Here is a 14,276-nt window from a genome sequence, read left to right on the forward strand (position 1 = left end):
TTTAGTTGGCTAACTAACAAAAAAAGTCCATTCGGTTAAAAATTACGACCTATATTTTTTAAAACGCGGATCAAGGAATGGGAAAATTTTAAAATTTCAATTTTGAAATGCCTATAACTCGGAAATTATAAGAGATAAGTAGCACATGCAAGCATGTTTTTTCAAGACCTAGCCGAGAACTTTTCCAAAATATAAAAATCTTTAAAATCGGATGGAAAACATGTCGAAGGTACCCTACTTTGAGCACCCAATCCCCTGAAGCATTTGTATGGCCCATTTTAATACGTTAAATTCGAATACTCCTTGGCTATGCATGCGTCCCAATCAGACTAGTCGTTTTGAAATGCCAGATTTATTTCCAAAAAAATTTAATTCTGCCCCACTGTGCAGTGTAGTTGCCGTAATTGCCATTATATTTAGGTATAGGGTATTTCAATTGTTTTTTATTATCATTACTTTATAAAATTCAATATTTGTGTACAAAAGTAAGTTTTTAAACTCTCCTCAGTCTTGGCAGCATTGCTTTTAACCACAAGTTTGCATATTTAATCATATGCGAGATCTAAAAAGAAAAGATTTTTTATTCATTTCACAATATAGGAATATGGATTGTACTAGTTAAGTACATAAGTACCTACATTTTTGGAATTATATTCCCTACTCTTCGTTGTGTAATGTATGTAATAAATAAATATACTCCCTGAAAATATAAAGATCATTTTGTTAATTTAGATAGTTTAGTCTTACCGCCATTAACAATGGAAATTTAACTTAAAATTAGCACTAACTAAAGGCATTTATTTTAATAATTCTTAGTCTAAAACTGAACCAAAAATAAATATTTCACTATGAGTTAGTGGTAGTTGAAATATTCATTAACCCATTTAGGTTCTGCGCCTGATTAAGGCCTATAGTTAGTGCTTAGTTTAAGTAAGGTTTCTATTGTTAATGTGGGTTAATATTTTAACGAGTATCATGTGAATGAAACTAACCTGCAGTGAATTAATATAATCAATTATACCGGATGCAGTCTTCATATTGAACATATGTAATACAAATGATAGAATTTCGAAAAACCAAAATACGACCATCATTAGAAGTAAATGCAAATATAAGATGTGACTAGAAATGAATGAAATACAATAGTTGTAAATATGTAATTAAAATTACTTCAAAACTTACTGATTAATTCCAATTTTTCTTGAGGTTAAAATAATGCATATTAAACAAAACAGCAATGTAATTAAACAGGGTCCATATAGGTAAATAACAGCAGACCATTTATAAACTGTAATAGATAAAATATATTGTGTGTAAATTTTTTGAGTCATGGAAATATAACCATATACGTCCACTACGTGATAAAAGACCAAAAAAATGACCCGTGTCTCCCAGTTTTTCCCAAAATCATGGACTTTTTTTATGGGGTCTCGGTGTTATTTTTGCAAAAAAGTGATAATTTTCTCAGGCTCATATCTTGCAAACAGTTCGGAATTTTGATTTACTCTCTGAGGCAAAATTGTAGCCCTTATCATAAAGAACAAAAACTGTGAACATATAAAATCAAAAAACTTCATCTACAAGATCAAAATTGGAAAAAAAAACTTCGAAATAATTTTTTTTAAAGCTGCCTAAAAGTATGCTTCTGTTTATAATAATTTAATAGTTTATGGCCCAAAATACTCGAAACGGTGTTAAGAATCATTGCTAGGATGTTTATATGTTCTAGAAAGTTGTTTACTGAGATCTTAGATACATTTTTGTAATTGATTGTTTTCTCGAATTTTGAACGGTTTGCTAGCTATGGACCTGAACAGGGGAAAAAAATCGAATTATTTAAAGGTTTATGCGATTTTGATCTTGAAGATGAAGTTTTTTTGATTTTATATGTTTACAATTTATATTCTTTATGAAAAGGGCTACAACTTTGCCTCAGAGAGTAAATAAAAATTCCAAACTGTTTGCAAGATATGAGCCTGAGAAAATGATTACGGTTTTGCAAAAATGACACCGAGGCACCAAATCTTTGGGGGCCCATAAAAAATGAAGTGCATGCCTTTAAGCAAAACTGGGAGACACGGGACTTTTTTCTAGTTGGTCTTTTATCACGTAGTGGTGTCCGTATATGGTTATTTTTTTTTATTTATTAAAACATTATTTAAAGCCTCACTTCACTGCACCTACCATCCAAACCACATCTGTCTTGACTTATACCCGGTTTTAGGGCCTCGCTTATGTATAGATTTTGCGCACAATATGTCAGAAGTGTCCACAAAAATGGCAAAGAATAACCATACATCGCATATTTACGATATGATGATGATTTATGTATATCAATTTGTGTTAATATTCGCCAGATATCATAGCAAATAATAGCCAACCAAGTGTGGTGCGACAATTGGAAATAATGATTTAAATAGCCTGGGAAATAAAGCATACACAATGTTTTAAAAAGTCGTGAGGATGTATTCTTTAAAACCTACTCACCCATTACTAAACAGAGCACAGGCTGAAAGGTTATTTGCGAAAGATTTATGAAACTAAAAATAGCAAAGGACAACGACAAAGTGCTGGCATATGTTATTAAAAGTTTACCCTGCAAATGTAGGAACACCGGTTGGCAGAAATATCCAATAATTGTTAAAAGTAATAACATTATCGAAAGCACTTGGGCTAAAATAGAAAACATTATAGCACTACATGTATAATTAAAGATTCAGTTAAATTATCTACTTACCCCAATAATTGTATTTCTCTAAAGAACTCAATCTACTTTTATATGTAGCACATATCGTGGGATTTATTAAACTATACGTAAAACTATCAATAGTTAGCATGTGTAAATCAAAACAATATTCAGTCCTTTCAAATTGAACCTGATCGCTGTGACGCAATAAAGTACCATTCTGAATATAAATATTACATTAAAAAGGCAGTAGCTATAAATTTCTTTATTTTCTCTTACCTCAAACAAAGTCCAGCCGAAATGTTCATCCGTTTCTGGTGACAGCACGTAAGACAATTTACAATATTCTTCCAATATAATGGGTGCAAAATCTTTGGCAATATTTTTCCTTACAACACTATTATTGGCTAGAGTTACGTCAATAGAAAATATATCCAAGGCTTCATACATAGCATTATTTATAACATATTGATAGGTTTCCGAGATGGTATTGGAACACAAGGAGATGCATGGTTTTAGTTGGCAGATACAGGCACGTTTATGTTGTGGCACCTTACGTCGGTTGCCATTATATAAAATCTCATAATCATAATTACCCACCAGTTGGGTTGGTATAACTGTTTGATTATCGTAAATATAGGAACCATTTGCTAAAACAGCGTTCTTGGTAATGTTAATTGTATTGTCGTAGGAACAATTAAAGATTCCATCCGAAATTGTTTGATTACTTCTGGTATCACCGGCCGATGTAATTTGTTGTTCTTTAGCATAACATTGAAAATGTTTTACCATTAAAATGATTGGAATTATAAATATCAACTGTTTTAAACTCATATTCTATTTTAATATTTCATTTAATATTAATGTAAAAAATGAGTCGTGGTAAATTGTATTGCGTTGCTAAATCTGAACACGGTATCAGTTGGAAGTATACTAAAGATTTGCTAAAATTTTAAAATATTTTTATACTAACAAACCGCAATATATAACTTATTCTGGTTATTATAAACGTTAAACTTGTATGAATAATTTCTTAATAAAATATTATCTCAGGAAATTTCTTTGAAATTATTTTCCTTCATTTGTTTAATATCATATTTTCCGCCACATTTATCTCAAACATTGTCCATTTGTCAGTTTTCTCCAGTTCCATATATTTTTACAATTCATATCAGGATATTAATGGTTGATCATAAATCATACCAGCTGCAGTATATGAGTCGATCAAAATCACTTTCTGAGTCTACATGGATGGACTCAGAATGTTATTCTGATCGACCTTGTAATCAAACAAAAGTTTGAAATAACGGGGGGGAAATAATCAGGTTTTTTATATAAAAACTCAAAATATCTAAATTCGCTAATACCTTGGCCAATAAGCCTTTAATCGAGGAAAGTAGCTCGATCTGTGATCACTCATATTTTTGAGCAAAAATCGATTTTTTATATAAAAACTAAAAATATCTAAATCATAATATTAATAGGCAAGTCGATTTCTTTAGACCCCTTTTACGCTCACATTATACATTCAATTTGGGCAAGAAATATACCATTTTAAAGGGATTTATTCACAGAAGTGCAGAATATATATTTTATTGAAATCTGATCAGTTTTTTAGGAGTTATAAGCGTTTAAAGATGTTACTAACACATATGCAAAAACGTGTACATGTGAACCTTAAGCTAAAATGTAAACAAAGCAACGCGTGTTTGTCTAATTTGTTGTTGTAAATAAATAAGAGAAACAATTAAACAGTATTGATTTCGCTCTGTTTTAAGTGAGAGTTGTTATAAAAAACAAAGAAGAAGACTTTAGTAATTTAAACTTTAAATTTTAAAGTCACTTAAAAAACTATATTTTGAAGGTGTTTTTTGTTTGTTTTCTAACTCTCATATGCATGAACAATTTTTAAATTTATCGAAGGCTTATAAAACAAAATTTCCATCAAAATTTGTTTTATAAAGCTTTGACAAATTTAAAAACAGTTTATGCATATGGGGTTAAATACTTCATACGAATCAATTTCTTATCACGGCATGAAGTTTAATAAAAAATGGGACGGGACGGAACAAATGGTGAGTCACCTCCCATATAAATTAAATAGTTATTTCTAAATATTTTGTGAACTATGATTGCAAGATTCTTCAAACTTAGTCTAAATGGCTCATTTATAATTTTGCATAATTTCGTTGAAATTGTTCGGGATTGAAATAGTGGGCGTGGCCCAATAAAAAGTAAATAATTAATTTCGAATATATGTAAAACTATAATTGTAAAAGTGTTTAAACTTTTTAAGAATTAATTTCTTATTACTGTGCGGAGTTTAGCTGAATATATACGGAATTAGATTAGAGGGCGTAGCAACTCCCATACAGAGTAAATATTGATTTCGAATATCTGGGGAACCAAAATGGGAGGGGTCGGAAAAGGAGGTGAGTCACCTTCCATAAAAAGTAATAATTGCAAGGTTATTCAAATTTTGTCCCCATAGCTCTCTTACCATTTTACAGAGATTGTCTGAAAATGGTCGGGATTGCAGTAGTGGTCATGCCACAATGTAAATAATTAATTTTGAATATCTCGGGAACTATTATTCTAAAAATATTTAAACTCTGTATCAATCAATTTATTAGCATTCTATGGAGGTTAGCTAAAAACGAATTTATTCCTGATCCCTATACGAAGTTTAGCTAAGCGTGATCGGCGTAGTAGGAATGACCCCTAAAGGAAAGTTAAAGTAAAGCTTGATATGAGTTATTTTTTACATAAAAGATTTAAAAATGGGTGGGATCAGAACAGTGGAGTGGTATCTCGCATACCAAATTAGTTAGTTATATTTTGCATGTGTTATTTTCGTACCATTGTACGTAGTTAGGTTGTATCAGAAATCATTCATATTTTTTAATTTTACTAGGGTAGGGGTAGCGAAGTGCACCGGGTTATGCTAGTTCGAAAATAACTTGGCCAATAAGCGTTTAATCAAGAAAAGGAGCTTGATATGTGATCACTCATATTTCTGACCAAAATTCGATTTTTTATGTAAAAACTCAAAATATCTAAATTCGCCAATAACTTTGCCAATAAGCGTTTAATCAAGAAAGGCAGCTCGATCTGTGATCACTCATATTTCTGAACAAAAATCGATTTTTTTATATAAAAACTCAAAATATCTAAATTCAATAATAACTTGGCCAATAAACGTTTAATCAGGAAAAAGAGCTCGATCTGTGATCACTCATATTTCTGACCAAAATTTGATTTTTTATACAAAAACTCAAAATATATAAATTCGCTAATAACTTGGCCAATAAGCGTTTAATCAGGAAAAGGAGCTCGATCTGTGATCACTCATATTTCTGAACAAAAAGAAAGTTTAAAGACTTTCTGACTCATTTAAATGTTTTTATTCATATAAAAATAATTTACTCTATAATTAAACTGTATTATAATAAATTCTTCTTAATTATGATCCTCTTTATTTTATAAAATATTTTTTTACACAAGCTTTTTTTTACCATTGTCTGCGGTTGTCTGAGATTGGGTAGGTGCTAGCACTAATCCTAGAACCCTGGATTCATCAAGACAGGTAATATTAGATCATGTATAAAGAGAGAGTAAAAAAAACTTATACAAACTTAGCTTTTAACAATATGTATATCCAATATTATCTTTTTGAATTCGTTAATTTTCAGCTGTTATTTCGGTCATCAAAAAAAATAAGTACGTGAAAAAATATTTCAAACTCTTCAAAAATATCCAATATGGACTTTCAAAAAAAATATACTGTTTTCAAAGCCATTAAACAGTATAAGGAAGACTTGAACATTGAAAGGAAACCTGGATCAGGAAGAAAAAATGGTCTAATAGATATTTGTAAGGCATGAAGTTGAACAACTCTTTCGAAGAGCACCGAACACTTTTATCAGTAAAGCAGCTCGTAAAGTTAAATGCTCTGATTCTTTTCTGCTCAGAGCCAAATCTAATTCTGGGTTAGAGTCGTATAACGTTACAGATCGCAATGCGATAAAGAACTTAGAAGCTAAAGAGCGACCAAAAATATTGAGGTCAATTTTATAATAAAATACACATGTTGTGTGATGGATGATGAAACTTTTGTACTGGCAGACTTTTGAAAACTTCCGGGTCAAGATTTGTATATGACTGATGGATGAAGTAATGTTCAAGAACAATATCGGACAAAAACCATTTGGCAGACCATTTGTAGTTGTGGCATAAGAAGCCAATCATTTGTGACATCAGACACGATAAACACAGACATCTATATTACTTAGTGTCTACAAAAATGGCTTTTACCTTTCATAAAACAGCACAGATTGCCTTCATATTTCTGGGTCGATTTGGCATCATGTCACTGTGGAAAAATACCTTTGAAGGGGCTTTCAATATTGTGAAACCGGAGACAGGAAATTAAACTATCGATCTCTTCGTAAGGAGACTTTGGATGAATAAAGTCATTATGGGAACTGCTACTATTTTTAGAGTAGTGAACCGGGGCCCTCCGCATAAAGGAATCTTCCATTCCTATGAATTAACTTTTTGTTCGTAAAATAATTAGATTCAATGATGTGTCCGACTGTTGCTTATGCTGATGATGTTTCTGTGTTGGCTGTTTCCCGGAAACACCTGGTGACTTTATAATCATGCATAAAAACCTCCCTAGCTACACTTAACCAATGAATCAATGATAGTGGATGATAGAGTGAATCCTGGGAAAACGGAACTCATGCTCTTATCACAAGATATCTTGAGTGGGTGAAACTCAAGCTCTAGGATAGTGCGTAGTATCTGGGAGCACAAGATAGACTCCAAAGCGAGGGCTTGGATATTCAGGTTCCAGGGCTCTTCGACACTGTGGTTTAGCACATACTAATGTATGGTACACTGGTTTGGTGGATGGTACTTGGTAAATCCACCTATTTAAGACAATGAAAAGCATCCGGCGGACTTATGCACTAATGGTCACAGGTGCGGTACGAAATACTTCGGCTACCGGCCAAAAATTTAGTAGTCAGATTTAGTAATATTTTGAGATGACTATCTAATATCTACTGCATACGAATACCCTTCGTTGACACTCGCATTTACGCATTGATCGTGGGTGGGTCATCTTCAATTAGGACACGTTCGAGAGCGGTACAGATAGCTCCATGTCTGAGACTCGGGCCCAGAAGACAAGAGCTCCAAGACTTAGGGTCTAGCAAGTCTCTGCCAGAAGACCTAGTTCGTCAACTACTCTTAATAGCGATATTCAGTCATCGACACAATAATGGAATACTTATCGTCAAAGTGTTTAATTTCATACATTTTGGTTACCATTAGAGGAACTCTGGCCATAAACAAGCTTTAAATGGCATCATTGACCTGATTCATACAAATAATAAAAAGATACTGCTAGTACTAGAAAACTGATAATTATATTTTTAATTTAACTACATATATGGAAAAAAAAGCAATACATAATTAATTGTTTAATTCAATTCAAATGAAGTACGCCTTAATTGCCTTAACCTCTTCCATCGCAAAATCTAGAAAAAATAATGATCATATATTTTAGTTGACATACACTGTGTGTATTTGTTAGAGTTATGGGTGATAAAAAAATGAGTGATAAAATACCAAAAAAAAAAAACAAAAGACCCGCGTATCCCAGTTTTGCCCAAATCAAAATTCCGAACTGTTGCAAGAAAACTGTTTATTATTGTCCTAAGCAGTTTGGTATTGGAAATCAGAGAAATCGGTATAGTGGAACCAAAGTTATGAATTAAAAAAAATTGATAATTTTCACATATTTTTGGACATTTTTTGTAAATATATTGCAGCTAATATCATAAAATTTTGCACTCGTTACTTTTATGATAAAAGGAGTAACTCTGGTGAAAATTATAAGAATCGGTCCATGATTTCTCCTAGCCCCCATACAAATTTCTTCCCGAAATATGGTTCTATTGTCTATAAATGCCTACAGAATAGGAATATCCATATAAAATTCAGCAAAAATAAGTTTCGTGGTAAAAAAAATTATATTACAAAATTTTTCGTGGGTTGGCCCATATTTGACCATAGCCCCCATATAAAGTACACTTCCGAAAATCTCTTAAATAAGCATAAATGTCTTATAAATGTCGGTATCAAGTTGAAATTCGACACAAATAATCTTTATATATACCAAAATCACTGTACCTAATTCTATGAAGATCGGCCGATAATTGGTTATAGCTCCCATATAAGGACCACTTCCGAAAAACACAATAGCCTACATAAATATCTGAAAAATATCAATATGAAAACAAAATTTCACACAGATCCGTAATTTATATTTTGAAATCATACTACATGATTTTGTGAATATCGGTCCATATTTGACCATAGCTCCCATATAAGGTCCACTTCCAAAAATCAGTTAAGTACTCATAAAACTCTTATAAATACATTTATCATGCTAAAATTCGACAAAAATTATGCTCATATATATGGATATTACAGTGCCAAATATTATGCAGATTGGCCGATAATTGGTCATAGCTCCCCTATAAGGCCCATTTCCGAAAAAGATATTAACCTTAAAAAATATTAAAAACATATCGATATCAAAATGAAATTACGCACAGATCAGTAATTTGTATCCAGTAATCATACTTCTGGATTTTTTGAATATCAGTCCATATTTTACCATAGCTCCCATATACGGTCCACTCCCGAACATCACTAAACTCCTCATAAATTTCTTACAAACAAGTTATCAGGTTGAAATTCGAAACAAATTTATTCAATATATACAAAAATCGATGTACCAAATTTTATGATGATAGGCCAATAAATAGCCTCCATATAAGAATCACCTCAGGAAAACACATTAACCTGAACAAATATCCAAAAAATCTATACTGAACCAAAATTTTACACCGATCAGTAATTTGTATCCAAGAATCGTACTAGAAGATTTTTTAAATATTGGTCCATAATACGGCATAGCTCCCATATAAGGTCCACTCTTGTTAATAGCGTTATTTATATGAAATTCTACAAAAAAAGCCCTTAAATACTTAGGACCATAATAGGTCATAGCATTAATATATTAAACCAAAATAGTATACAGATCAGTAATTTGTATTCAAAAATCATAATACTGAATTTTGTGAATATTCTCATATAAATCACGTTAAAATATTTTTTTATGACAATCGAATCATAATAGGTCATAGCTCCAATATAAGTCCCACAACCAAATATTTTGAAATTGGTCTAAATATCTATCATTAGATATACATATTTTCTATATTAGTGACTTAGTAATCCAGATATAGGTTAAAAAATAGGTCAAAAATCGAGGTTGTCCAGGTTTTTTCCTCAGCCATTTGTGGACCGATTTTCTCAATTTAAATAGCAATCGAGCCGGAAGAATTCCGGAGATATTGATGTATGAATCGTATATGTAAGTTATTTGGGGGCTTCGGAAAGTTGATTTTAACAGACAGACGGACATGGCTTAATCGACTCCGCTATCTATAAGGATCCAGAATATATATACTTTATAGGGTCGGAAATGAAAAATGTAGAAATTACAAACGGAATGACAGACTTATATATGCCCTTCTCACGAAGGTAAAGGGTATAAAAATATAGAATAATATGTGTTAAAGTAACATTTTGTAAAAAAACATTATTTCATCAAAAATTTAAATTTCAAGACATTTCATTTGTTTACATTTCTCTAAGCTCACACAGTACCCGTTAATGTGAGAGAGTAATTTGTAAAAATTAAGAGTTGAACTACTTGTTATAATTTGTTTATTAGTATTACTTTTAAAATAATTTGATACAAATGGGAATTTCTGAACTCTGCTATGATATTTTAGCATCTTGGAATATTTGGTTTAAACGGCAAGTTTACGTAATTAATCACATGCGAAATTTAAAAAATTAAAAAAAAATGTTTTATTTATTTCACAAAATATAATACTAAGTACAAAAGTAGCTACATTTTTCTAATTATATTCCGTACACTTTGTTGTACAATGAAATTAATAAATAAATATAGTCCCTGCAAATATAAACGTCATACAGTTAGATAGAAAAAAAACCAGTAAGAAAGTATAGTCGGTCAAGCCCGACCATATGATACCCTACACTAAGTAAAAGAGCAAAAACGTTTTTCTTTTAAAATTTCAATAATTTGTATTTTTGAGTGATTTTTGGAAGTGGGTTTATATGGGGGCTATAACCAATTATGGACCGATCACCATGAAATTAAGTCGTGTGATTTATGTCTATATGAAAGTTTACTATTTTGAATTTTGTGAGTATACCAACATTTTTAAGCGATTTATGCACGTTAAAGTGATTTTCGGAAGCGGGTCTATATGGAAGCTATGACTAATTATAGACCGATCGTAACAAAATTTCGTGACATGAATTTTGTATATATAAAACTCATTTGGAGCGCAATTTGTGGAGATACATTTATAAATTAAACATTTATGACCGATAAATTCCAATATCGGAAGGACATTTGTATGGGGGCTAGGTGAAATAATGGACCGATTTCAGCGAGTTTCAATAGGCTTGGTCCTTGGGCCGAAAAAATAATATGTACCAAATTCGATCGAAATATCTTCAAAATTGCGACCTGTACTCTGCGCACAAGTTTTACATGGACAGCCAGCCGACCAGACGGACGGACGGACATCGTTTAATCGACTCAGAAAGTGATTCTATGTCGATCGGTATACTTTAAGGTGGGTGTTAGACTAATATTTTTGGGCGTTACAAACATCTGCACAAACGCATAATACCCTCCCCACTATGGTGGTGTAGGGTATAAAAAACAAGTAAGAAAGTACAGTCGGTCAAGTCCGACTTGACCGACTGTACTTTCTTACTTCTTACTTCTTATTTGTGTTGAATTTTATTAGAATACCAACACTTTTAAGAGGTTTATGCTTGTTAAAGTGATTATCGGAAGAGGGCCTTATATGGGAGCTATGACTAATTATGGACCGAGCGATCGTCACAAAATTTGGTGATATTTATGAGAGCTTAAATATTTTCAGATTGGGCAATCGTAATGGGTCTAGGAGAAATAGTGGACCGATTCTAACCAAATTCAATAGGCTTTGTCCTTGTGGCAATATAAGAGCTTGAACCAAATTTCATTGAATTATTATTTTTAAAATTGCGTAATTGTAGCTTGATTACAAGGTTTACATGGACGGACGGACATCGCTTAATCGACTCAGAAAGTGATCCTGAGCAGATTGGTATACTTAAAGATGAGTGTTGGGTCAATATTTTTGCACGTTACAAACATCAGCACTAACCCAATATACCCTCCCCACTATGGTGGTGTAGGGTATATATAAATAAAGGGAAATAAATCTGTAACTTCTAAACGGTTAGTCCGGATTGAATGAAAATGTTTTTTATTATCATTACTTTATAAAATTCAATATTTTTAATAAAAAATTAATTTTTTAACCCTCCAAAGGCTTTTGAGTTTTGTCAGCATTGCTTTTAACCACAAGTTTGCATATTTAATCATAAGCGAATCTAAAAGGAAAAGATTTTTTTTTTATTTCACAAATTAGAAGAATCATTAAAATATTGTACTAAGTACATAAGTACCTACATATTTTGAATTATATTCCGTACTCTACGTTTTTCAATGTACTGAATAAATATATATAATCCCTGAAAATATAAAGACAATTTTGTTAATTTAGAGCACTAACTAAAACTAGCACTAACTAAAGGATTTTATTTTAATAATTTTTAGTCATAAACTTAACTTAAAATAAATGTTGTAGCTAAAAAAAAATTAAACTATCTCAGTGGGTTAAGTTGGATCTGCGACTGATTAAGACCTATAGTTAGTGCTTATTTTAAGTTAAGGTTTCTGTTGTTAATGTGGGTTAATCGTTTAACGATTATCATGTGATTGAAACTAACCTGCAGTGAATTAATATAATCAATTATACCGGATGCAGTCTTCATATTGTACATATTCAATACAAATGATAGAATTTCGAAAAACCAAAATACGACCATCATCATAAGTAAATGCAAATAAAAGATGTGACTAAAAATGGATGAAAGTTGAAAAGTTTAAAAATGACTTGAGTCAAACAATATTTGTAAATTGAAATTAATTCAAAACATAGACCCCTTTCACACTAGGCAATTTAGTTGCGCAAGTCTCTTGTGTTTGTTGATGCCAGAGGTAATGTCGGGTTAAGGAGAAGAAAATTTTGCATGCTGTTTTGTGGTTGGGCAAGAGACTTGCGTAACTAAATTGCCTAGTGTGAAAGGGGTCATACTGATTAATTCCAATTATCCTTGAGATTAAAATAATGTATATTAAAGAATACAGCAAAGTAATTAAACAGGGCCCATACAGGTATATAAATGCGGACCAGTTTTGAACTGTAATAAAAAAAAGCAAAACATAAATTACAAAATGAAATTTTATCCAAAGCCTCACTTCACATCTCATACCATTCAAACCACATCTGTCTTGACTTATACCCGGTTTTAAGGCCTCGTCTATGTTAAGATTTTGAGCACAAAATGTCAGAATTGTCCACAAAAATGGCAAAGAATAACCATACATCGCATATTTACGATATGAAGATTTATGTTGTGAATCACTAATTATTCGCCAGATATCATAGCAAATAATAGCTAACCAAGTGTAGTACGACAATTGGAAATATTGATTTAAATAGCCTGGAAAATAATGGGTACACAATGTTTAAAAACGTGTGAGGATGAGTTCTTGATGTCCTACTCACCTATTACTAAACAGGGCACACGTTGAAAGGTTTTTTGCGAAAGATTTATAAAACTAAATAAAGCAAAGGACAACGACAAATTGCTGGCATAGGTTATTAAAAGTTTGCCTTGCAAATTTAGGAATCCCTGTAGACAGAAACATCCAATAATTGTTAAAAGTAAAAACATTAACGAAAGCACTTGGGCTGAAATAGAAAACATTATAGCACTACATGTATAACTAAAGATTCAGTTAAATAACTACTTACCCCAATAATTGTATTTCTCTAAAGAACTCAAACTCGTTTTATATGCAGCACATATCTTAGGATTTATTAAACCATACGTAAAACTATTAATAGTTAGCATGTGCAAATCAAAACAATATTCAGTCCTTTCAAATTGAACCTGATCGCTGTGACGCAATAAAGTACCATTCTGAATATAAATATTACATTAAAAAGGCAATAGCTATAAATTTCTTTATTTTCTCTTACCTCAAACAAAGTCCAGCCGAAATGTTCATCCGTTTCTGGTGACAGCACGTAAGATAATTTACAATATTCTTTCAGCACAATGGGTGCATAATCTTCGGCAATATTTTTCCTTACAACACTTGTGTTAGCTAGAGTTACGTCAATAGAAAATATATCCAAGGCATCATACATAGCATTATTTATAACATATTGATAGGTTTCCAAGATGGTATTGGAACACAAGGAGATACATGGTTTTAGTTGGCAGATACAGGCACGTTTATGTTGTGGCACCTTACGTCGGTTGCCATTATATAAAATCTCAT

General features: G+C 31.7%; 1 protein-coding gene across 1 annotated transcript; it reads right to left on the reverse strand.

Moving 5' to 3' along the window:
• Nucleotides 1-436: 436 nt before the first annotated feature.
• Nucleotides 437-3,583, reverse strand: LOC135954985 (probable G-protein coupled receptor Mth-like 11). Its single transcript, XM_065505253.1, has 8 exons — nucleotides 2,966-3,583; nucleotides 2,738-2,906; nucleotides 2,488-2,673; nucleotides 2,185-2,421; nucleotides 1,183-1,288; nucleotides 993-1,122; nucleotides 639-700; nucleotides 437-562 (listed from the first exon to the last, which is right to left on the reverse strand). Exons 1-8 carry the CDS (start codon nucleotides 3,518-3,520, stop codon nucleotides 550-552), a joined length of 1,458 nt encoding a protein of 485 aa, XP_065361325.1. The 5' UTR covers nucleotides 3,521-3,583; the 3' UTR covers nucleotides 437-549.
• Nucleotides 3,584-14,276: the final 10,693 nt, after the last annotated feature.

Source organism: Calliphora vicina, chromosome 3, assembly GCF_958450345.1.
Source record: "Calliphora vicina chromosome 3, idCalVici1.1, whole genome shotgun sequence".
Classification (NCBI taxonomy): Eukaryota; Metazoa; Arthropoda; class Insecta; order Diptera; family Calliphoridae; genus Calliphora; species Calliphora vicina.